The 25,262-nt window shown below is 47.1% G+C and overlaps 1 protein-coding gene across 4 annotated transcripts in view; it reads right to left on the bottom strand.

The window, feature by feature from the left end:
• Positions 1 to 4,368: 4,368 nt before the first annotated feature.
• Positions 4,369 to 25,262, bottom strand: part of ubr2 (ubiquitin protein ligase E3 component n-recognin 2) — a 56,516-nt gene continuing 35,622 nt past the window's right edge. The window contains exons 11-46 of one of the 4 annotated variants that reach the window (XM_086260085.1): positions 23,108 to 23,206; positions 22,543 to 22,706; positions 22,080 to 22,179; positions 21,863 to 21,991; positions 21,532 to 21,715; positions 21,391 to 21,452; positions 21,190 to 21,300; positions 21,048 to 21,113; positions 20,806 to 20,922; positions 18,239 to 18,299; positions 18,029 to 18,153; positions 15,129 to 15,181; positions 14,919 to 15,021; positions 14,783 to 14,831; positions 14,547 to 14,701; positions 12,806 to 12,908; positions 12,376 to 12,485; positions 12,200 to 12,283; positions 11,918 to 12,096; positions 11,448 to 11,656; positions 11,274 to 11,367; positions 11,043 to 11,204; positions 10,805 to 10,893; positions 10,672 to 10,732; positions 10,440 to 10,588; positions 10,269 to 10,324; positions 9,996 to 10,092; positions 6,752 to 6,819; positions 6,523 to 6,661; positions 6,346 to 6,433; positions 6,138 to 6,268; positions 5,950 to 6,058; positions 5,738 to 5,872; positions 5,442 to 5,612; positions 5,263 to 5,364; positions 4,369 to 5,167 (exon numbers count right to left, since the gene is read on the bottom strand). In XM_086260085.1, coding sequence (XP_086116211.1) covers positions 5,026 to 5,167; positions 5,263 to 5,364; positions 5,442 to 5,612; positions 5,738 to 5,872; positions 5,950 to 6,058; positions 6,138 to 6,268; positions 6,346 to 6,433; positions 6,523 to 6,661; positions 6,752 to 6,819; positions 9,996 to 10,092; positions 10,269 to 10,324; positions 10,440 to 10,588; positions 10,672 to 10,732; positions 10,805 to 10,893; positions 11,043 to 11,204; positions 11,274 to 11,367; positions 11,448 to 11,656; positions 11,918 to 12,096; positions 12,200 to 12,283; positions 12,376 to 12,485; positions 12,806 to 12,908; positions 14,547 to 14,701; positions 14,783 to 14,831; positions 14,919 to 15,021; positions 15,129 to 15,181; positions 18,029 to 18,153; positions 18,239 to 18,299; positions 20,806 to 20,922; positions 21,048 to 21,113; positions 21,190 to 21,300; positions 21,391 to 21,452; positions 21,532 to 21,715; positions 21,863 to 21,991; positions 22,080 to 22,179; positions 22,543 to 22,706; positions 23,108 to 23,206 — 4,056 coding nt within the window. In that variant the 3' untranslated portion in view covers positions 4,369 to 5,025. Of the gene's footprint in view, positions 5,168 to 5,262; positions 5,365 to 5,441; positions 5,613 to 5,722; positions 5,873 to 5,949; positions 6,059 to 6,137; positions 6,269 to 6,345; positions 6,434 to 6,522; positions 6,662 to 6,751; positions 6,820 to 9,995; positions 10,093 to 10,268; positions 10,325 to 10,439; positions 10,589 to 10,671; positions 10,733 to 10,804; positions 10,894 to 11,042; positions 11,205 to 11,273; positions 11,368 to 11,447; positions 11,657 to 11,917; positions 12,097 to 12,199; positions 12,284 to 12,375; positions 12,486 to 12,805; positions 12,909 to 14,546; positions 14,702 to 14,782; positions 14,832 to 14,918; positions 15,022 to 15,128; positions 15,182 to 18,028; positions 18,154 to 18,238; positions 18,300 to 20,805; positions 20,923 to 21,047; positions 21,114 to 21,189; positions 21,301 to 21,390; positions 21,453 to 21,531; positions 21,716 to 21,862; positions 21,992 to 22,079; positions 22,180 to 22,542; positions 22,707 to 23,107; positions 23,207 to 23,274; positions 23,374 to 25,262 lie in introns of all 4 variants that reach the window. The other 3 variants (XM_086260084.1, XM_086260086.1, XM_086260083.1) reach the window with 3 other exon arrangements.

The following is a 25,262-nucleotide window of genomic DNA, read 5'->3' on the forward strand; positions in this document are numbered from 1 at the left end:
GAGAGAATGTGGAAACATCCCTTGTTTGTAAATAGAAAGAGAAAAAGAAGTGTGGTGAGAGGCTCCATAAGTCTGACTATGTGTGTGAATATTCACTAATATGAACAAGCGTGGCTTGCTTATGTGTCCTGCAAGTCTGTGCGTGCTGTGAGGCTGTTGTGAATGTGCTGCCGTTGAGCGGATGTGTTTGCGTGATCGTGGTGTGAAAATATGGAGAAATAGAGGGTGTTGTTTGTAGGTGAGTGGGGAAGTGGGTGATCACAGAGGTGAAACACAAGAGAAAGAAAGAAACCACATGAACTGTGAGCAACAACAAAAGAAAAGAAACAAAACGGAAACATTCCAATTAAAGCAATGACGGAGGGTGACGGTGTTATATCTGCTATGACATCATATTGATATTACTAGGTTAAACCCATGTTAAAGGGGAAAGTGTGAATGAATAAGAAAAGAGTGTAGCGGGTTCTTATCTGGAGTGCAGTCAATATAACCACGGTGTGGTGCCGGGGTCGCGGTACAGCTGTCCGTTCACGTAGAGCCGGTCCACGGCGATGACAGCACGGAAGCCTTTCTGGATGAAGCTACGTCGAACTGGGAACAGGACCTTGCGTCGTTCCAGGATCTCTTTGGGGAACTGGTCGTTCACGCTGAAGTCCGTTCCTTTCAGCTCTCTGCCGCGACTCTTCACCTGTTCCTTCTGTTTGAATTGACCGAATTTGGCCACAATAGGCCGTGGTCTCCCGGTCCGCGACCTCACGCCCCCCAAGCGATGTACTCTATCGAAGTCGATGTTCTTTACGGTGTCCTCCGGCAGCTTCAGGTGGATTTTGATGAAGCTTTTCACCGTTGCCTCCGCGTCCTCTCCGGCAGATTCTGGAATACCAGAAAACACAAGATTATCTCTCATGCTACGGGCTTGTAGATCGATAACGGACTCTTTTATTTTTTTATTTTCAATGTTTAGCTGGGTCACGTTATTGGTGAGAGATTTGACCGACTCCCGTAGCGTGGCATTTTCAGCGGCAAGCGTTTCCACCTGCTGCTGGCTGAATTCCAGGGATTCTCTCAGAGATTTAAATTCCCGGTGTAAAATCTCCACCAGGGACAGCCTCGCATCGAAACTGGACAATCGCTTGTCGATTGACTCCAGGATGTCTGCGATGTCTTTGCCGGCAGGCGATGTTGTACCGGGGGAGTCTGCCGGGCGACATCTCTTCGATGACGGCGTCTCAATTTTGGTCGGGGAGGATGCACTCTGGGCCTTCTTCATTACTAAATCTTGAAAACAGCGGTCGATGTAATCTTGGAGAGCGTCTAAACTCTCCCCGTTGTCCTCCAGGGTGTTAGAGATGATAAAACAGATGTTGTTAGTTATATGACAATTGATTAGTATATTTGGTAATACTGAAGCTTGAAAAACTTTTGTTAAACTCTATGCTACCATTTGCTTTTTTTCCGCCAATTCTCCGGCGTCTGACGTCACCTACAACATGGGTCGCTTACCTTACTCGTCACTTACCGTCGCTTACCTTGATGCACTCTCAATCATCCAGGGAAGGAAATCCCAAAAGTTGATTCTGTTCATCTGGACGTTTGGAGAAACGTTTCATCATCATCAGGTGACGTCTTCAGTCTCAGCTGACTGCAGGTTTCCAACCTTATAAACAGGACATTTGCATAATGACAAAAACTAGCACCACTGACTAAGAATGGCCTGTGAGGTCAGTTTATCAAGATTAAAATGCAAACTGCGATGACCATTGATCAACAACCACTGATCAATCACCAATGATCCTATAACTCTGAAGGTTTTTGGCTTCGATCCTCATCCCGTTGGTAGGCAGCTCTGAACACCACATCCAGAACACCTTGGATTTTGTTGAGAAGGTGAGAGATGTCGTTATGGAGGCAGATGAAACCATGGTTTTGTACGATGTTACATCTCTCTTCACTTGCGTTCCAGTCATGGAAGCATTAGAGGTGGCTTGGCACTTTCGTGGATAAAATCATATCCCTCAGGAACTTTTGTCTTACGTTGGGTTAGGCCTCATCCTCTCTGGTCCCTCTGCCATGGGGGGTACCGCAGGGATCTATTCTTGGGCCATTATTGTTTTCATTGTATCTCCTGCACTGGGTACGATCTTCAGAAACACAATTGCATTTCTTCTATATGCTGATGATTGCCAGCTTTCAGTCACTCTCATAGCTCCTCCATAGGACATGCTTGATCGTCTTAGTGATGATAAATCAGGGATCACTCAAAATCTTTTAAATTTTAATGAGCATAAAACAGAAGCAATTTTATTTGGTCCCAGTCGTTCCTCTGGTACCCCAGATGTTGACTTTGCTGCTCTGACCCTCACCTGAAGAGCTCAGTTACTAATCTTGGGATAAAAATCGACTCTGCACTTAGTTTTGATGGCCACGTAAACGGGGTGGTGAAATCTTCATCCTATCACCTCAGCCGTCTGTCGAAGGTCAAGCCTTCTTTCTCAAATGCTCTCAGTCCTGAAAGCACAGCTGAAACTTAGAGACAGAGTGTTCTCTATTGTGGCTCCGAAGCTTTGGATGATCTTCGTCTTCACATCAGGCAGTCTACATCAGTGCTGGTTTTTAAATCCACATTAAAAACTTATTTTCACTCGCTGGCCTTTGACTCGGTGGGTAACTGATAATGTTATTTTATTGTTATCATTATTGTTATTTATTCATCATATTTATTATTCTTACTGTCCCTCTTATATTTCTGTTGTGCAGCACTTCAAAAACAGCACATGGCTGACCAAAGTGCTTTAGAAATAAACTATGGTATGGTTGTGGAAAAGAGGGCTTTGCTATCCTACCCTGGAACACCACCAAGCCATTGGTTGAGATATGTGGATGACACCTGGGTGAAAATCAAATCTCAGGACGTACATTTCACAGATCACATTAACTTGTTGGACTGACACATCAAATTCACCAGGGAGGATATGAAAAGTGGCAGGTTAGTCTTCTTAGACTGTGAGATTTCCATCAGTAATGGGGGACATCTAAAAGCTGATGTGTACCGGAAACCTACGCATACGGATCAGTATCTAAGGTTTGACTCTCATCATCCACTAGTGCCAAGTTTGGCCCTTCTGGTACAGAGCGCGAGTGTTGTGTGATCTGTTCAGTTTAGTGTTAAGGTGATGGATAAGATGTTGCACAAATGGAAGAAAGCAGTCTTACATATTTGTTTAATATGTGCATTGAAGGACATGTCCTGGTCAAAAATGACTCCAAGGTTCCTCACAGCATTACTGGAGGCCAAGGTAATGCCATCCAGAGTAAGAATCTGCTTAGAGACCATATTTCTAAGATTTTCAGGGCCGAGTACAATAACCTCAGTTTGATCTGAATTAAGAAGCAGAAAGTTAGCAGCCATCCAGGTCTTTATGTCTTTAAGACATTCCTGCAGTTTAACTCATTGGTGTGTGTTATCTGGCTTCATGGACAGATAGAGCTGGGTGTCATCTGCATAGCAGTGTAAATGTATGCTATGTCTTCTAATGATACTGCCTAAGGGAAGCATGTATAATGTAAACAGAATTGGTCCTAGCACTGAACCCTGTGGAACTCCATAATTAACCTCAGTGTGTGAAGAGGACTCTCCATTTACATGCACAAACTGGAGTCTGTTAGTTAAAACTGTCAAATTTCTGAGTGAGTTTTTACTAAAAATGAGAAGACTGGGAAAACCTAAAAAAAAAAAAAAAAAAAAAAAAAAGAAACCCTAAAGACGCCCTGAGTGAGTCTGAGAGGACTTACAAGCGGCATTGGTCAGATTAGGCAAAGCTGAAGGAGCTTTTATGAGCCAACTTAAGAATGGATGTATCAATCACTGACAAGCAAAAAAAACAAAAAACAAAACTTAATAAAATAGAATAAAATAAAAAATTGTTTCACCTCCAAGTACTGTCATCAACTTATCAGGTTCCTGACAAATCGCTGACGATTTGTCGTGTCGCTGACGTCACCTAGCCTTCCACAAGAAAGCGACTCAACTGAGTCTGACTGAAGTTTCTGATACAGTAAATCACCTATAAATGAATACACCTCAATATGAGCAATACACACACATTCTTACCTTTTATAGGATTTCCACATTTTCATGTTTGCTCAGCGCAATTAAAAGTTGTCAATATAAAAAAACAACAACAACCAATCTTTGCTTCACTTGAACAAGCTCCACCTCCAGCAGGTGTTTTCTCAGTTTATTGATTAGCTACTTCTTTACCTCCACAGATTTGACCCACCTGGCAGGTGAGAGCAGGCTTACTGGAATGTCTATGTCCTCATAACAGGGTATCTGCCCCTGAAGTAATGAACTGACAGGAAGTGATGTCACTTTAAAGTTTTTATTGTTTTTATCATACACGTCCTCGTTTATACAGGAATTCACATATTAACAGATCATGTGATCAATGAGGCGCTCAGCTGACAGCCATTAAAAAATACCCCCAAAAAACAAAAGACATCAAGCTGAAGACCTGACCGCGCCATGTTTTAAATAATTCTCAGCATTCAAAAGTAAAACACAGAAAGTGACATCACACAGCACGCCACCAATCAGTTCTAAGCAAAATGTTAAACTAAAGTAAAAAGCGATCGATCGCTGATATGTGCTCTGATATGTCTTCACTGATCAGTCTTCAGCTGAAGCTCAACCCCTACCAGACACTTTACTGACCATCCATCCATCAATCTGCTACCATGGAGATGGCTGCTTTATGCTCTTAGCCAATCAGAAATGAAGGTGGTGATGTGTTTGAAGTCAGGAGGCAGGGCGTCACTGGACCGAATTCGAGTTTCCTGTTCCTGTCCCACACTGATTGGTGGAGAGACATGTGGAGGGTCAAAGGTGAAAAATCCCTGAAAGCAACTTAGCATCAAGCAGGCAGCTTATTGGTTCAAGGATGTGGTTTTATATAGAAAGGGGCGGGACACAATTGAGAGCCAATCAGTGTCTCTCTAAGGGCAGGGGCGGCGCAGAGTCAAACATCACAGGTGCTGCCAGTCGATAGCAACCAGCGCCTGATTGGCCTCCTGGGCGTGACCTATGACCTCAGCGATGCCGTGCTGGCGCCACAGGCGCTCGATCTTCCTGTAACGCTCGGCACACAGGTGGAGAGGATTCCCACGCCTGTAACAAACAAATAAACAGGTAGAGGGTGTGGTCAGGGGTGGGGCCAAACAAACTGGTAGAGGGGGTGGGGCTGAACAACCAAACGTACATACTTGAGGCCCTGGTCAGTTTCTCCATAGTCATCCAGGTATGGGGGCGGGTAGAAGCAGCCCTTTGTTTTACCTGCTACAAACAACACCTGACTCTCTCTGACCCTGCTCACACACAGACACACACAGGTTAGCAGGGCATGGCCGAGCGACATGCGTCAGTTCACTTGTGCAGGCGTTACCTGAGGAATAGGCCGAGGCCAGCTCCGCAGGTGAAGGTGTGTGCGGTGCAGGCGCCCACGTCCTCGCCGTCCACCTCCGTCTGACAGCAGTAACTCTGAGAGCACAGCATGCAGCCGCACACCAGGCACAGCGTGGGAGCGCGAGACTTATCCCCGCCTGAGCGCGGACACCTGCACATGTAACACTCAGGTGAGTTCAGATGGGCCGGCAAAGTTTCAGGTCACCTCACAAAAGAACTTCACAGCATTGATCCTTTTTAAATCGATCACTCTGATCTCACTGTGTGTTCACTGACGTGAAGCTGGACGCCTGATTGATGAGCACGCTGTAATCTTCCGGCAACTCGATGAGTCGATTTGACTCTCTGGGGAACCTGATGATGGCTCCGCCCCCCTGCAGGGTCTGTCTCATACCTGGATGACAACACCAACTGAACACACACACAGGAGTGTCAGGTAATGCTTTTCCAGGTATTTTGGAGTATGAGATGCGTCATTCAGGTGTTACCTGTGTATGAGCGGCTTCAGCAGTGTTTGCTGGTTGTGGTGAAGTAGCAGCAGGTTGGAGGGCAGACTGAGGTAGCTGCACAGTGCCTCCCACTGACCAGGACCTGCAACTACAACAAACACACACACTTCTGTGAACACACAGTGTAACAGAATCGTTACAGGAACTTTGCTCGGTGTTCGTCTTACTCATCAGCTCAGCGGGAGGCGCTGTGGAGTTCAGGTAGTGGAAGAAGAGGGCGGCGGCTCGGAGGAACGGCAGGACACCAGCTTTAAGACAACGATACAGCTGCCACCCAGAGGACACCTCAGGTAACACACTGATGATGAAATGAAGTCCTCTTTACTGATTTTGAATGTACTAACAGGGTAAATATGTCTCACAATCCAAACTCACCTGCCCAGGTGTTTCCTCAGTGTGCTGTACAGCTGACAGGTGAGCTCCTCCTCTGATCCACTGTTGTCCTGATCCATACATACCTCCTCTGCACACACAGGTAATACACACAGGTGAGACAGAAGCATCGGGTTCACAAAACTCAAGAGACTGTGTGTGAGTGAGAGAGAGCGACACCTGTGGTGGAGGTGAGCAGGATCTGAACCAGGTGAGCCACAGTGACCAAGTGAAGGAGGTGGAGGTGGCTCGAGTCCACCACACCGCATCCTGATTGGTCCAAACAGTGAACGGAGGAGTATGCCAGCACAGAGTAAACCTGCAGATGCCGAGAAATCAGAGTCACCTGCACCCACCCGACGAAAACTGAGCTTTAAGTGGTCCACAATGGACAGGTGTATAAACTCACCAGCAGGTGAAACATGTCGATCTCGAGGATACTCGGAGTATTTTCTACCTGAGTGTCTGGAACCAGAGCTAAACAAACAAACACACACAATTATATATATATATATATATATATATATATATATACATAACAGATATACATATATATACACACACACTCACACACATGTATAAATATATGTGTATATATATATCAAATAAATGTTATCGCCCTCAATGGTTAATAATTGCAGGATAATTTCCAGAATCAGAATCGTGTTTATTGGCCAAGTATATGTGCAGACACATACAGGGAATTTGGTTCCGGTAGATGGTGGCTCTCAAGCACAGCAATGTAAATCACACACACACACACACACACACACACACACACACACACACACACACACACACACACACACACACACGTCTATATATACACATTACACATACATGGTAAATGGTAAATGGCCTGTATTTATATAGCGCTTTCCTAGTCCCTAAGGACCCCAAAGCGCTTTACACATCCAGTCATCCACCCATTCACACACACATTCACACATACACAAAGCTGTGTAAACCAACTATAAATAACGAATCTAACCTTATATACATAAAATACAGAAATGAATGAGGTGGAATGAATACTACAAAATGTGCATAAGGCAGCTGCAGTCTGGCAGTGGGAGCAGTGTGACAGGTCAACTGTTAAGAAGGGAGATGGCGAGGGGAAAGAAACTGTTCCTGTGTCGGGTGGTCCTGGTCTGCAGGCTTCTGTACCGTCTGCCAGAGGGCAGCAGATCAAAAAGTCTGTGTGCAGGGTGTGAGGGGTCTGCAATGATTTTCCCTGCCTGTTTCCTGGTTCTTGAGAGGTACAGATCCTGGATGGAGGGCAGGGGGGTGCCGATGATCCTTTGTGCTGCCCGTACAGTCCGCTGCAGTCTGCTCCTGTCCTGTTTAGTGGCTGCTCCATACCAGACTGTGATGGAGGAGCACAGGACAGACTCAATGACCGCAGTGTAGAACTGGATCAGCAGCTCCTGTGGAAGACTGTACTTCCCCAGTTGTCTCAGGAAGTACATCCTCTGCTGGGTCTTTTTGAGGATGGAGTTGATGTTGGTCTCCCACTCCAGGTCCTGGGAGATGGTTGTACCCAGGAACTTGAAGGTCTTCACAGTTGACACGGGGCTGTCTGATATGGTGAGGGGGAGCAGAGTTGAGGGATGTCTCCTGAAGTCCACTGTCATCTCTACAGTCTTAAGAGTGTTCAGCTCCAGATTGTGCTGACTGCACCAGAGTACCAGCCGCTCAACTTCCTGCCGGTATGCAGACTCATCACCATCTTGAATGAGGCCAATGACAGTGGTGTCATCTGCAAACTTTAGGAGTTTGACAGCTGAGTTATTGGAGGTGCAGTCGTTAGTGTAGAGGTAGAACAGTAGTGGTGAGAGGACACATCCTTGAGGGGCACCAATACTGAGGGACCGGGTTTCAGAGGTGATCTCCCCCAGCCTCACTTGCTGCTTCCTGTCTGTCAGGAAGCTGGTGATCCACTGACAGGTATCTGGTGACACGCTGAGCTGGGAGAGTTTGGAGGAAAGAAGTTCAGGCACAATGGTGTTAAAAGCCGAACTAAAGTCCACAAACAGGACCCTGGCATAAGTTCCCGGGCGGTCAAGGTGTTGCAGGATGTAATGCAGCCCCATGTTCACTGCATCATCCACTGACCTGTTTGCCCGGTAGGCAAACTGCAGAGGGTCCAGCTGGTGGCCTGTAATGTCTTTCAGATGGGCTAACACCAGTCGTTCGAAGGATTTCATGACCACAGACGTCAAGGCGACAGGTCTGTAGTCATTCAGTCCTGTGATGGTGGATTTCTTGGGAACAGGGATGATGGTGGAGCGTTTGAAGCAGGAGGGAACTTCACACAGCTCCAGGGATCTGTTGAAGATGCGAGTAAAGATGGGAGCCAGCTGTTCAGCACAGGTTTTGAGGCAGGAGGGTGAGACGCGGATGATCTGATATCCTCGTGTTGGTGTTGTTCCCAGACCATCATGAAAATGTTGTTCCAGGTTCAACATTGCAAGTGACCAATCACATTGTTGTGACGTTATTCCTTTGCGCACCAAGCCATTCGTGCATTTATGAAATTCCAATGTTGCAAGGACAATATCAATTCTGCTTACTGTTTATTAAAGGGTTACGGTTAGGGTCAGGGTCAGGGTCCGTTGATCGGCGGACAGAGGCGGTTTCACGCAGCTTAAGTACAGTTTTTTGTTTTACGCCGGTTTTTCCCGAAGTCGCAAAAGTATGACATCACAACATTCTGATTGGTCACTTGCAACGTTGATCCTGGAACAACATTTAGTATGATGATCTGGGAACAACACCAACACGAGGATATCAGATCAACCGGTGAGACGCCGTCTGGTCCGGGGGCTTTCCTGGGCTTCTGTTTCTGGAATAGTCGGCTCACATCCTGAGTGTGTATTCTGAGTTTCAGGGAGGAGGAAAGGGGGGTGAGAGGTGTGGTGGAGGTCGTTGAGTCTGGATTGGAGAGGGTGGTCGTTCCAAACTGGTAAATAATCAACTTCAAAGTTATCTGGATGAAAATAGTATTTTACCTCCTTTCATCAGGAAACTGCGCAGTACTCTAACTGTTCTCAATGATGTCTATGAAGCCTTGGACACAAAGAACTACAGTGCAGCTCTTTTTATTGATCTAGCAGAAATCTTTGACACTGCTGATCATGGCATTTTATGTCAGACATTACTGGATACCTATGCTTGCTCTCTTCACCTGTTAGATTTGCTGTCTATGGCCAGGCATTCAGATTTATAACTGGCTGCAAACCTTTAACACACCACTGTTCTCAGGTTGACTGGTCCTCATTGGCCCCACGCAGGTATCACTTTCTCTATAAAATCTATTCTGATTTATTGTCCTCTTATATATCAGAGTATATGTTGCACAAACAGTCACAGACTGCAGACTCAGGACATCATTACGTTCGTTGTTCCATCAGTTCGTACAGAGCTTGGGAAGAAGGCTTTCTCCTTTTCTGCTCTGTCCTCATTGCACAACGATCTGAAGCTCTCTTCACTTGCAGACTTCAAAAGACGTACAAATGCGTCTGTGAAATCGTCTCTGGGGACTCTTTTACATTTTGTTTCTTTTATTGTTGAAATTTTAGTGTGTTTGTCAGTAATAGGTCTCTTTTGTAAATTGAGGCATTGAGTGTAAATGAGACTGTGTGTGTTTGTACCTGACAACAGTCTGATGAAGTGGGTGTGAACAGTTTTCAGAGGAGCTGCAGTCCAACACGCTGAACTGAACCTGGTGAGAGAACTCAAACAGTCGTCCTGCAACACACACATTATCAGGTTACCAAGGAAACCGCAGCATCCGCCGGAGACCAATCGACGCACAGAACTCAGTAATCAATACACTGATCTATAATATATTCGGTGAACTCTTCTTAAACCCCACCCCCTCTGCCTGACCATTCACAGCTCTTCTTTGTCATAAACAGTGTTACCTGTCGGCAAGGTAAACTTCCAAAAAGTGGCTTCTCCTCATCCATTAGCAGGCGCTCTGCAGAAAAACAAAATAACAGGACAACCTGTGACCTCTCAGGTGGGAGCACACCTGTGTCAGGTGTACACCTGTCTCGGGTGGTTGTGCGTGCATCTGTCTCGGGTGTGTATACCTATGCTTTGGATGGTGTAGGCGCAGGAGGACCAGCTCAGCACCGGGACTCGGGGGTCCTGCTCGTTGGGGTTCACCTTCAGTCCCACCTTATAGGTGGACAGGCTGAAAGTGGTAATCATCTCACTGATGCTGCTTGAGAATGGGTTCCTGTGACATCACAATGACATCATCACCACGTAATGTCCCATTAGGTTATTGATCAGGATCAGTACAAACAGCACATGACTCACTGTGGCGTGAAGTCTACTCTGAACCCTTGAGGAACGACAGGCTCCGCCTCTTCTGCTGCACCTGTAACACACGCATTAATTAACATTAACACACACGGCTCAGTTTGACTCCGTTTTCTTACAGGTAACTCACCTTCAGACTGCGTCCTGTGTGCAGAGTGCAGAGCTGCTATCAGCTGATTGGTTGTCTTAAGCCACACCTCGAAACTAGGATTTTCAACACTGAAGAAGAAGAAGAAAAAAAAAAAAAACAGAGAGAGAGAGAGAAAACCATTCACGCAACATCAGGTAAAAGCCAGGAACCTGTGTACCTGTGGTCAGCACAGGTGTGCTTATTGTGTGAGTGTCTCACTGCAGTCAGGTGAGCGTACCTGTGGTCAGGTGAGGCTGCGTGCGGTAGCATGGGGATCACGGTGTTGCTCAGACACTCGCAGAGTGGACAGAGGAACTCGCCGTTCTCCACATCGTAGCTCGTGTGGCCTCTCAGACGCTGCTGACGCCGCTGCTCCTTCAGCTGTACCGCCTCAAAGTACCTGAACAGAGTGAGGACAGGTGTAACATCCTGAGAGCCGACTGGAAGGTGTGCAAGTGAAGGGAGTCACCTCTGCCAGCAGGTGGCGTGCATGATGTGTCCACAGCTGGCGGTGTGAATCCCCAGACAGAGGTCGGGGTGCATGAACAGGGGGTCACGGTGCTCTGAAACACACGATCACAGGTTAACACCTGAACTTCGACTGGTCACTCGCCTGATGATGTCAAACTGGAGCTCTGCCCACCTGGGTTGGGCAGGTTGCAGTGGCGGTTTTTGGACAGAACAGTGGACCTTTGGACAAATGCTGCAAGCACCATTGCTCTGCTGTGACCTCTGACCTCTTGCTCTTCCTGACACAGGATACAGGTGACCAGCTGTCGGCGCTCAGTCCCTCCCACCCTCCTGGGACCAACAGCCACCTGGGACACACAGGTGAGCTCTGCACTGGGAGGACTGTAAAGCAGGAGGGAGAGGATCTTTTAATATTCTCTGAATAAGCTCTTCAATCACACGTGTGCTCTGCAGCAGGTGAGTCCACAGGTGTACCAGTCCTTGCCTGCACTTAATGTTAAGTGCATTTCATATTCCAGCAGATAAATACGGCTTTGTACAGTCATACCTGTGCTCAGCTGATAGTAAGGCATCTAGTAAATGTGAATGAAAGTGGGTATACAGGTGTATTAGGAATGTACTGGTGTAAATATGCAGTTGTACCTGTGGTCGGCAGCTGACGTGGACGCCTCCAGCTCTTCCATGCTCTGCTGGAACAGCTCTTTGTTCTCGTTGATGAAGTGTTTCTGCATCTCTGACATCTGAGCCATGATCTTTTCCCTGCGGAGCCTCGCCATCTCCGCTTTCCTCTTCCTCTCTGCCTTATCTTTGTCCCTCATCGTCTGCAGCACGGAACCAATCAATTCATCACTTAATCAACACATACGTTAATGAGCCAATCAGTCAGTAGATAACCAGGGAAGAGGAAGCGGTGCTGAGTCTCACCTCCTCAGAGCCTCTTTCCAGGCTGACGGTAAAAGAGGAGGCTGACGATGTTCGCTCTCTCATCATTTTGATGTTTGACACCATCTACACACACACACAGAGATCATACTGATTCAGCTTCACACCTTCACTCTGGTGTTAATTCACAATGACATCACAGTGACATCAGCGGTTACCTTGAGAATCCAGGTGATCATGTCTTTATGGACTTCCAGGTGAGGAGTGTTCTGCAGACTTTCCAGCAGAGCCAGGACACTTCCTGAAGTACTGGGTGCTTCACCTGGACCTAAACACACACACGCACACACACACACAGGTAAACACACACACACACACACACACACACACACACACACACACACACAGGTAAACACTCAAACACACACACACACACACACACAGGTAAACACTCAAACACACACACACACACACACACACACACAGGTAAACACTCAAACACACACACACACACACACACACACACACACAGGTAAACACTCAAACACACACACACACACACACACACACACACACACACACACACACACACACACACACACACAGGTAAACACTCAAACACACACACACACACACAGGTGTACTAACGTGTGATCTTGCAGGTGTAGTTGAAAGTGACATCTTCATCTCCGCTGCTGCTCTCCAGCTGCTGCTGCTCTTCCAGCAGAGCCATGCCCACCAGGTGGAGCACCTGCAGGTGAGGTACAAACACACACACACTTTGAATCTGATGTTCATTTTATTTAGGACAGAGGGCGGCCTCTACAGGTGTTTCTGAAGATCACAGTGATGATTACAGTCAGCCATTAAAGCTGGTCACCTGATCTAACACTGATGAACACACGAGAAAACAAAAGCGGGACGCAGAGCTGACTATCGAAAACAGCAACGCAAATCTCCGCTTTCACCCAGCTTCCTCACCAACACCAGATCCCTCACATACAAAAGGGAGGAGCTACAATCAGAGATGTACTACAACCGTGTTGTCTGGGAGTGTTGTCTACTGAGTGTAACTGAATCCTGGCTCCATCCTAACATCCCTGATGCCCCAGTGGAGTCACCAGGCTGGACCCTACACCACCAGGACCACAACAAAGGTAAGGGCAGGGGCTGTAGGACTACAGTCGTAACAACACAACTATAAACAGTCACTGCTCACCGGACTCAGAGGTCATGTCATGTCCCTTTGATCTACCTTGCAAGCTAACGGTAGCCATAGTTACCATTGTTTACATCCCCCTGATGCTAACGTTAGCTCAGCGCTCAACCACCTCCAGCTTACTATTAGTAAACAGCAGAGAGAGCATATCTGTCCATATCATTGTTGGGGACATTAATGAGGCAAGTTTGCAATCTGTACTCTACAAATGCCACCAACAGGTCAAGCGTCCTACCAGGGGGACAATACAGTACTCGTGGACTCGTGATATGTCATCAGTCGGAGACCAAGTACTGTTCCAATTCAAAGTACACATCAAGCCGAGAACGTGAAAAATTCCCAGATGTGTTCTCGCTCCGCAAATTTTATCGAGCATACATCGGCGGTGACTTGTGTGTACTTGGTACAGCTAAATACCCCAGAATGCATTTCGTCCAAAGCTCAAACATGGCAATGGTGGAGGAGTGCGGCTAAAAACGTTTAAATTTAAATATTACTCTTAAAATAAAATTTTTAGATACTTTCAGGCGAGAATGTAGCTGTGTAAGCTTCAAATATCTGCTCAGTTTATCAAAACATCACATACTTGCAAAAGTGCTCCGACGTTTTCAGAGACGTCTGTACCCACCAACTCGATAGCTGACCGGGAGGTCAAGGGTCACTAGAGCCAGCAGGAACAGCGAACTACCGGCAGATCGTTTTCAAACCACCTGCGGTCTTTGGCTACTCAGGTTAAACATGATATATAAGTCACGTAGATCACTTCTAAATGTTAATGTTTGGTTTATTTCAGTGTTTTATTTGTTCCTGAGTAAATCGGTTTGGCTGAGATGAAAGTTCAGCTTCATAACATATTACTCACAGTTAAATTAAGAGGTGACAGCAGTAAAAACTGTGACATCATCAAGTACGCTGGTGTTCCAGTTGTACAAATCGTGAGTCTGTAACCCGAGTACGGACTTGCGTATTGAGAAAGGCCCATGGTCTGACTAACCCCCCATCACTCAGGCCACTCACACTGTGTTCAGACCAAGTCTCTGGACTGGTTCCCAGACCTCTCCTCTCCAGTGTGTCCCTCCTGTTGCTTATTTATTCCTGCTCCCTCATTTACATTTTATTTCATGTGCAACGACAATAAAGAGCTACTCTATTCTAAACACACACACTCACCCTCTGCAGCATGGACTCAGTCCAGCCCCCCCCGCTGGGCTCCACGGCCCACTGCAGCACGGCGCCCTCTATGGCGAGCAGCGCATCACATTGCAGGAGGTTCACCAGGCTGCCGAAGAGAGGGCAGAGGGGGGGAGGAGGGGGAGGGGGCAGGGCTATGCACACAAAGACACGTTACCAAGGTGACCATGTCATCCATCAGTCTTCCTGCTGGTGTTTTGTACAGGTGTGCTTACCTGTGTCCTCGCCACTCTGTCTCCTCAGCTTTCTCTGAGCTTCCTCAGCCTGAAACACAGGACGCAGCGTTACCATAGCAACAACACGTACACCAATCAATAACGCTCTGATCCGCATCCAGATCAGTGAGCGTACCTTTGACTGGTCAGCTCTGCTGTAGTGATGGAAGTACAGGTTGAAGTATCTGTTCCACTCAGGGCGGAGCTCATACAGCCCTCTACCTGTCACACCTGGTTTCCTGTTAGTACAAATACACTCAGTACTGCAGTTATTGTAACATAGAGAAATTGTAAGGATGCACGTGTATTTAAGGTGGACTGATGATATTTGAGGTGGAAGACTGACTTGAATGAAGCCACGCTGTCGATGACTCTCTCCAGCCCCGTCTCCTTGTTCCCCTGAAGACACAAACTCAGGTTATTACATCAAACTAAAAATGTTTCAGCGCACAGAAGTAAAAACAGTAAATTCCCTGCGCTCAGAAACACTGAATAGCAAACAAACAAAACATTTTAGCCTCAGGTAAGTCAGGGTTCACCTGTTCAGCAGATCTTGTATGATCGAGCCTTACAAAGTGTCTGAGTTTAACGCTCTGGGGTTACCTTTGATTTTACTCATTTACTTTGCCTTGTTTGGTATCATTCTTTTCAGCACGACCTCACATGTCTGAATTTACAGTCAAACTACTACAGTTGTATTAACACAACTGATCTAAAGTCAGGTAAAAAACATAAAATCTGAGTAGAAAAAAAGGTTATATTTTTTGCTGTAACTAACACAAACATTAATGAATCATTTTCGTAATTTGAAATGCAAATATAAACTGTACATTTTAATAACCTATGCACAAGTTATTTGCATCTATTTACCTAAAAATGCAGCCAAGGCGGGCCATTTCAAACCATTTCAAACAATTCACAGAACAATCAGCTGTTCTGCATCAAATATCATGCGACACAAATTATTTCCGCCACTCTAAAATATAATTTGTGTCCACTATAAGATAAAGGAGAACATCACAGCCTAATACCTGCAGGCCAGACAGCAGCAGGTGTTGGAGACACAGTTTACACTGTAATCTGCCTTTGGTGGCTTTTTGGCAGCAACTGTGACATTCAGCAGTCGACTAACTACACAAAATTGCACACTAAGTACATAAAACTGCACACCAACAACACAAAACTACCCACTAACTACACTCAACAAAAATATAAACGCAACACCTTTGTTACTGCTCCCATTCCCCATGGGATGGACGTAGAGACCTAAAATTCATTCCAGATACACAATATAACCATCCCTCCCAAACAGTGGTCACAAATCAGTCCAAATGTGTGGTAGTGGGCACATCTGCTATATTGAGATAATCCATCCCACCTCACAGGTGTGCCACATCAGGATGCTGATCTGACATCATGAGTAGTGCACAGGTGTACCTCAGACTGCCCACAACAAAAGGCCACCCTGGAATGTGCAGTTTTTTGCGCTATTGGGGGTCTGGGGACCCAGAACCGGTCAGTATCTGGTGTGACCACCATTTGCCTCATGCAGTGCAACACATCGTCGCATGGAGTCTATCAGATTGTCAATTGTGGCCTGTGGAATGTTGGTCCACTCCACTTCAATGGCTGTGCGAGGTTGTTGGATATTCGTGGGAACTGGTACACGCTGTCGTATACGCCGGTCAAGCACATCCCGAACATGCTCAATGGGTGACATGTCCGGTGAGTATGCTGGCCATGCAAGAACTGGGACATTCTCAGCTGCCATCTGCCCTGAACAATGTGAACCATGATTCATCCGTGAAGCGCACACCTCTCCAACGTGCCAGACGCCATCGAATGTGAGCATTTGCCCACACAAGTCTGTTACGGCGACGAGCTGGAGTCAGGTCAAGACCCCGATGAGGACGACGGGCATGCAGTTGAGCGTCCCTGAGACGGTTTCTGACAGTTTGTGCAGAAATTGTTTGGTTGTGCAAACCAATTGTTCCAGCAGCTGTCTGGGTGGCTGGTCTCAGACGATCTTGGAGGTGAACCTGCTGGATGTGGAGGTCCTGGGCTGGTGTGGTTACACGAGGTCTGCGGTTGTGAGGCCGGTTGGATGTGCTGCCATATTCTCTGAAACGCCTGTGGAGACGGCTTATGGTTGAGAAATGAACATTCAATGCACGGGCGACAGATCTGGTTGACATTCCTGCTGTCAGCATGCCAATTGCACGCTCCCTCATTGCTTGTGGCATCTGTGGCATTTTGCTGTGAGACAAAACTGCACATTCCAGGGTGGCCTTTTGTTGTGGGCAGTCTGAGGTACACCTGTGCACTACTCATGATGTCAGATCAGCATCCTGATGTGGCACACCTGTGAGGTGGGATGGATTATCTCAATATAGCAGATGTGCCCACTACCACACATTTGGACTGATTTGTGACCACTGTTTGGGAGGGATGGTTATATTGTGTATCTGGAATGAATTTTAGGTCTCTACGTCCATCCCATGGGGAATGGGAGCAGTAACAAAGGTGTTGGGTTTATATTTTTGTTGAGTGTAGTTAAAACTGCACACACTACACAAAAGTACGCACTAACTAGCCACAAACTACACAAAACTACCCACCGACAACACAAAAGACTACACAAAACTGCACACCAACTACACAAAAGTACACACGAACTACACAAAAGTACAGGGTAACTGCATAAAACTGCAAACTACATAAAAGTACACATCAACTACACACTCCAAACACACTGAATGTCACAAATCTCTTGTGTCTAAACACTCTCTCACCGCTGTCACTCCTAAAACCTCTCCTTCTTCCTAAACAACCAATTGTCACATGTTCCCATATCATTTTGTGATTGGTTGACATGGTACATTTTTCCACCAATAGGAAAGCGGTGCTTTTTCTTTCTTTTATTTGGTCACAAGCAGAGAGTGCCGATAGTATTCAGCAAAAAACATCAGGTATATTTTTGATCATGACTCTGGTTTTTCGTGTCCTATCAACACAACTTAAAAACTTGTATATAGTTTGAAGTCCGCACTTAGACTTTAAACTTGGAGACTCGGGTTGGCTGCATCTTGTTGCAAAGTCATCTTAAATTGGTCGTGTGATTTGGATGTGCCGACGCGTCCGTCGAGCCCAGAGGGTTAATAAACTTTTAAAAGCAGAACTCACAAATACTTACAAATATGTAACAGCATAACTAAAAAAACATTAACAGACAGGTTAGGGTCTCACATTCTCAGGTAGAGCCTTGGCAAGCTCGCTGTGAGCCATCGGTCTGATGGACAGCAGGTGGATGATTTCTCTTCTGACCTCATCGTAGGGCTCCACCTGGCCAACGCCCGCCACGTACCGCTCACCTGTAACACACATGCAGAGGCAGTGCTAATGTTGCACCTGGACAAGGCGACCTCTCTGACTCATTTTCAGAGGAAACAAACTCACCGACCACCATAATGATGAGATGAAGCATCTCTTCGATGAGAGTGTTCTGCTGGACCAGGTCCTGAAACACAGGACAGAGTGGGAGGAGTCAGTCATACACCTGTAGCGTTTAACTCGAAAGATTCAACATTGCAAATGGATTTTTGAGGACTTGAATCCTTCTTAAAATCCTTCCCAAATCAAAAACCCTGGATTAACGGAGATGTTCGCGCGGCACAGAGCACCGCCTTTGCCTCCGCGAACACATCGGACTACAAACACGCACATTACCAACTCCGGAAGATGATCAAAGCAGCCAAACGTGAGTACAGGGACAGGGTGGAGCAACAGTTTGACAACCCTCGGAGTATGTGGCAGGGACTAAACACGATCACAGACTTTAGAGGGAAAACCAGCACACCGCAGACCACGGCCTCTCTGTGTGAGGATCTAAACGTATTCTACGCTAGATTCGACACAGCGAACACCATGAGACCGGACAGTGTGCGCACCGCGGATGACGTCAGTGCGCACACTGTGTCTGAGGAGGATGTGCGGAAGTGCTTCAGGAAGGTGAACGCGCGCAAAGCTACTGGTCCGGACGGGATTCCCGGCCGCGTCCTCAAGTCATGCGCGGCTCAGCTGGCTGGAGTGTTCACGCACATCTTCAACCTTTCCCTCTCTCTGTCTGTAGTCCCAGCCTGCTTCAAAATGGCCACCGTCGTCCCTGTACCCAAATCCTCCACCATCTCCTCATTGAACGACTGGCGACCTGTAGCCCTGACCCCCATCGTAAGCAAATGCTTCGAGAAGCTGGTCAGGGACTTCATCTGCTCTGCACTACCTGACTCACTGGACCCTCTACAGTTCGCATACCGCCACAACAGGTCCACTGATGATGCCATAGCCCTGACACTACACACTGCCCTGTCACACCTGGAGAAGAGAGACACGTATGTGAGGATGCTGTTTGTAGATTACAGCTCAGCATTCAATACCATCGTTCCCTCGAAGCTGGACAGGAAACTGCAGGATCTAGGACTGAGCAGCTCCCTCTGCAGCTGGATCCTTAGCTTCCTGTCTGACAGACGCCAAGTGGTCAGACTGGGCAGCATCACCTCATCCCCCATCACACTGAACACTGGTGCTCCACAGAGGTGTGTACTGAGCCCTCTCCTGTACTCACTCTACACCTACGACTGCACAGCCACTAACAACTCCAACATCATTGTGAAGTTTGCGGACGACACTACAGTGGTGGGTCTTATCACCAACGGTGATGAGACGGCTTACAGGGAGGAGGTCAGCGCCCTGACCCACTGGTGTCAAGACAACCATCTCACCCTCAACGTCGCAAAGACAAAGGAGTTGATAGTGGACTTCCGGAGGTGCAGAGAAGTACACACCCCCATCACCATCAACGGCGCTGCTGTGGAGAGAGTGAGCAGCTTCCGGTTCCTTGGCGTACACCTGGCTGAGGATCTTACGTGGTCAGTACACACAAACAAAACAGTGAAGAAGGCGCAGCAGCGCCTCTTCTTTCTCAGGAGACTGAAAAGATTCGGCATGAGCCCCCGCATCCTCAGGACCTTCTATCACTGTGCCATTGAGAGCATCCTCACTGGATGCATCACCACCTGGTACGGCAACAGCACCACCTACAACTGCAAAGCTCTCCAGACAGTAGTGCGGTGCTCTGAACGGATAATTGGAGGTGAGCTTCCCTCCCTCCAAGACATCTACAGGAAGCGCTGCCTGAGGAAAGCGGGGAGGATCATCAAGGACTCCAGTCACCCCAGCCATAAACTGTTCAGACTGCTTCCATCAGGAAGGAGGTTCTGCAGCATCCGGTCCCGTACCAGCAGACTGAGAGACAGCTTCTTCCACCAGGCCATCAGACTGCTGAACACGTCATAGACACCTCAGCTTCACTACTGGAACTTTAACATTATGCACTCCATACTGTACAGTAATGCCACTGTTTTGCACATGTCTCACTCTGTATATTTTATATATTTTATTTATTGTTTACTCTATTTAATTTGTAAAATATGTGTACACACACACACACACACACACACACACGTAGAAAAATATTTAGTATACACATCCAGAAATGCATATACTATTATATATTGTACATATATTTATTAGTTTCAGATGTAGCCATTCTTGTATTTTGCTTGTTTACATTATTGTATTTGCACAACTCTGTTGCTTGTGAAGCTCGCACACATGAATTTCACTCACATGTGCTGTACCAATGTACCTGCACATGTGATGTGACAATAAAAGTGATTTGATTTGATTTGAATGTCAAACACGACGTAATGTGAATGTCTGACCTGCAGATGTGATTCTAATTTCTCGTTACGTGCAAATAAACAGACAAGTCAAAGCGACCTGCTGCAAAATCTGACTTCTTGTCTGTTCATGCAGGTGTCTGAATTTAATCTGCTGCAGCTTTGCATCACCTGACGCTGCAGGAGCTTTAACATAACAATCTTTGGAAATGTATCTGTGTCGAGGGTGGGGCGGATAAGCTTAGCAGTAAAATCATGGCGTCTTGACAACAGAAGAGGACTGACCTTGTTGGCCTCTCTGTATCTTTTCCTGATGTCAGCGGTGCTGAAAACGTGAAACACTTCAAATCGACTCAGAACAATCATCAGGAAGTGGTTTGGATCCATCATGGACGCCCCTGCCTGCACCCAACCAAAAACAGCAGCAAGCATGAGCAGAGAGTCTGCACCAACGCTTCACAGAGGCATTAGTGCTGTTGAATCAGCACTGGTAGAATAAGTGGAGCGTCAGTAGAGGCGAGTTGTACCTGTAGCATGATGATGTCTTTGTCGAACATCTCGACTCGACACTTTACATTGTGGTAATAATAAATCTGAAACAACAAACAGCAAAAAACTTAGCTAATCAGCATTGATCTCTTCAGCATAGATTAACAGGTTAGAACTCACCTGATTAATCAGTGAGAATCCGTTCCTCCTCCACATCCCAGCATGCACCTGGGCACAGAGCACCAGGCAACGGAGGGGGAGTTCGATCAGAAGGGGGGGGCTTAGTTCACCCTGAGGGACACGTGGCATCAACAATCAATGAATCAAACTGGTTGGAAAATGGCGTTTCCAATCAGGGATCAATAATAATCTGTTACTGACCAATGGGAGCTGCTCAGGGAAATGAGACGCCACCTCTGTTCTGCTGAGGAGGATGTGCAGACCTGAGGAGGTGATTGATACAACTTCAAACAGGACGTGGAGACAGATGGTGTGACTTTTAAAATGTGTGTGTGTGTTTACCTGCCAGCAGCCTGCAGACCGGCAGGTGTATGGAGACTTTTTCCTGAGACACCTGATACCTGAATGTTTCCACGCTGTGGCCTGCCAGGCTCAAGCTGATTGGCTGCTCACCATCTGGAAGGCTGTTATGACAGTGACTGAGAGCGCTCAGACACTTCTTGTAGGCCTCGATCAGCACACGCTCCTGACACACACAAAGGAGCAAAGAAAAGGCTTGGATGGCTCACTCAATCAATCTGTTTATTTAAAAAAAAAACAAAAAATAAACTGTAGGAACATAAAAGGTAACATTTGTAATGTTACATGTAGCGTGTTCAGTGTGTTGTCTCACATCAGTGGAGCACCATTCCTGGATCATCGTGATGATGTTTGTCAGCTTCATCTGCAGCGTGAACGCCGCCTCCCACTCAGGCTCCATCTCAATATGCTGCCCCACCTGTCTCACCACTGGGTCCATGCCCTGCAGGGAGGTGGGTTCACAGACAGACAGGCTCAGAGATGTTCGGGCTGCACCTGTACAGGTAAACCTCACACTGTCTCCATGTTACCTGCATGCACTTGAGCAGCTCCAGAAAAGCGTAGAAACCTTCTAGAAACTTGAGTCTGAGCTGATCGCTCCACTTGGACGGAGGGCTGATCAGGACATACCTGCATGTAGAAGCACTGGTTACACTGACAGGCCTGGTTTTATCATAAAACACGACACACACCCACAGCGTTTACACTTGTGAAAGAAGATTCATCAAGCTACAGAACAGGATTCATGGGTACCCTGCATACACAGTGTAGGGTCATCGCACAAGAACCAGTCTCTGTTTAGTCTCCAACTAACCTCTAACTGGCTCTTCATAACCTCTAACTGGCCCTTAACCTCTAACTGGCTCTTCATAACCTCTAACTGGCTCTTCATAACCTCTAACTGGCCCTTAACCTCTAACTGGCTCTTCATAACCTCTAACTGGCTCTTCATAACCTCTAACTGGCTCTTCATAACCTCTAACTGGGGCTCACTTGAGGTCACCAATGAGGCTCTGGACTCTCCCGAACTTGAAGGCCTGCTGGGCGGTGTAGCGGTCGAACTGGAAGCGCCCCTGCGGGTCTCTGTGGCGGAGGTGATCCACAAAGGTCCTGATGATGGTGGTCATCAGGTTCTCCTCCACCATCAGCATCCGGGCCTGCAGAACATTTGAGACCCACACACCAACACACACACACCCCCACACATGTACAGACGTGTCGTTCCTCATGTTCAGTGTTGGGCCTGTTATCATTTCGATCTGTGTTTCTTTGCTTGTGACATTTATTTTGGTGGATTCTGAAGAACTAAACTTTAAAGGTGATTGATCTGATTATTATTAATACTATTATTAATACATAATATATTAATAATAATTATATCTGTTATAATTATTGATTATCAACTAATCAGCTTTCAATGAAACTTCAGGGATGACTTTAGATCATAACATTTTTTCAGTGATGTCTGACATCTGTTCCACCTGAGGGTGAAGCACCCACTTTAAACAACTCAGCCGGTGGGATGACATCTACTCCGGCGGCAGCCACCTGAACTCACCAGTGACGGTACGGTGAACATTTGCACTGACAGGTCAGTGATGGAGAACTCACGGCCGTGGTCGTCTTTCACATAGTCGTTCTGCAAGCGTTCGTAATTCTAGCAGCGGGAGAGAGAGGGGAACACAGAGAGAGAGAGTTGTGTGGAGGTGCAGGAGGAGTACTCACCATGGTCGGGACGGTGAAGAGCTGGACAGACAGCGACGTCACTGACACCACTCGCTCGTGGTCGTCCTCCATAAAATCTGTCTGTAGGCGTCTGTAGTTCTGGAGGGACGACATTTCACCTCTGGGTCAGAGGTCGCTGCTGTCCGCCCAACACCCCACCACCACCCACACACTGACTCCTTTAAAAACCTGTCGCTAAAACTCTGATATTTTTAAGACAGCTCACAAAAGAAAAGTGTATCAAGACTTCTGTTAGTTCTGTAAACCTGACCTTAACACAGCACATGCACAGCAGCGACTGGTTCTTTAATCAAGATCAGCAGCAGCTTTAGGCGATCAGCTCAGCATGACCCATTTTAAATTATTTGTTTCCCACCTGAGGGTTATTTTCAGTCCGAAGACCGATTCCTGTGAATAATATGTGGACATACGTGCTTTGATCACTGAAGTCTTTCTGTCAGTCGACTTTTTAATGATTCATTTTCTAGCTGAGTGATCACCAGCATCTTTAACTTCAGTGAATTTTTATCCTGATATATCATCCTATCCTTCTTCAAATTGAGAACCACCAGTCTGCCAATCCAGAGGTACTGCCCTACATCTCCATGCAACACTGTAGAGACGTGTCCAACACAGCCCTACAACATCTGAGCCTTCAGAAACTCACAGCAAACCTCATCCACCCCAGGGGCTCTGCCATCAAGGAGTCGTTTACCTGCCTCAGTGACCTCGCCTCCAGTGATGGATGACTCACCACCCCCATTTGCTGCTTCCTCTACAGAAGTTGTATCAGTGGGATTAAGGAGGTCCTGGAAGTATTCCTTCCATCGTCCAACTATATCCTCAGTCAGCAGCGCTCTACAGTGCGGGTAGAGCGCTGTAGAGCGCTGCAGTTTGCCAGAATCGCTTTCAAGGAAAGTCATTGACCTTACTGAACTCCTCCCACACCCAAGTTTTTGCTTCAGCCACTGTCTGAATAAGTGTTCCGCTTTACCTTCCGGTACCCATCAGCTGTCTGTGAAGTCCCGCAGGCTAACAAAGGCCAATAGGATTGTTCTTCAGCCTGATGGCTCAGTTGGAAGTAAGAGTTCAAGAGCTCACGGACTGTGCCCGGCATTCACATTGCACTCTCACTATATGTTTAAGTGAGGCAAGCCTGTCCACAGTCCTAACCTACAACCTGATCCAACTCACCACCAGGAGGTGATCAGTTGACACCTCAGCAGCTCTTTTCACCCGTGTATCCAGAATATACACCTGCAGATCCGATGATACGATTACAGCATCGATCATCAACCTAGGGTTTCCCTGCTGCCATGTGCATTTACAGACGCCCTTTGAACATGGTGTTTGTTATAGACAAGTAATAGAACACCACTTGAGATCAGACCAGGCAGGCCGTTCCTCCCAATGACGCCCCTCTAAGTCTCACTGTCAATTGCTCATATGAGTGTTGAGTCTCCAGATGGAGCACCTCGAGCACCCCACCCAAAGACTCCCCAACCTGAAGGTGTCTGGTCTACTGGGAAAAAATCCAACATACAGGGCCCAAGATACCCACATCAACACACTGTCTCTTACCAAAGGCAACTCCAGACTGGAACAGAGTACAGCCCCTCTCTAGGAGACAGGTTCTAGAGCCCAAGCTGTGTGTTGAGGTGAGCCTGACTATATCTAGCCGGTACATCTCAACCTCGCATACTCCTTCTCCACCAGAGGGATGATGTTCCGTGTCCCGAACGCCAAACTCGGGGATCGATCGGTCAGGATCTCTTGCCATTAGCACACACTGCACCAGACCTCTACGGCACCCCATGGGGCTGGTGCAGGCCTACGTCGGGTGTCGGGTGCACCCAGCCGGGCCTTTTGAGCTAAGGCCTGGCCACCTGGCGTTCTCCCATTGGACACACTTCCCAGGCCTGGCTCCAGGACGGGGTCCCAGTAACCGTATCCCAGGCAGGGTGAACTCCCTTGTTGTTAAACTCATA

The sequence above is a fragment of the Aulonocara sp. 'chitande type north' Nkhata Bay genome, linkage group LG13, assembly GCF_057382095.1.
Source record: "Aulonocara sp. 'chitande type north' Nkhata Bay isolate Kocher_YH1m ecotype deep benthic linkage group LG13, A_spYH_male_GT1.1, whole genome shotgun sequence".
NCBI classification, from domain to species: Eukaryota; Metazoa; Chordata; class Actinopteri; order Cichliformes; family Cichlidae; genus Aulonocara; species Aulonocara sp. 'chitande type north' Nkhata Bay.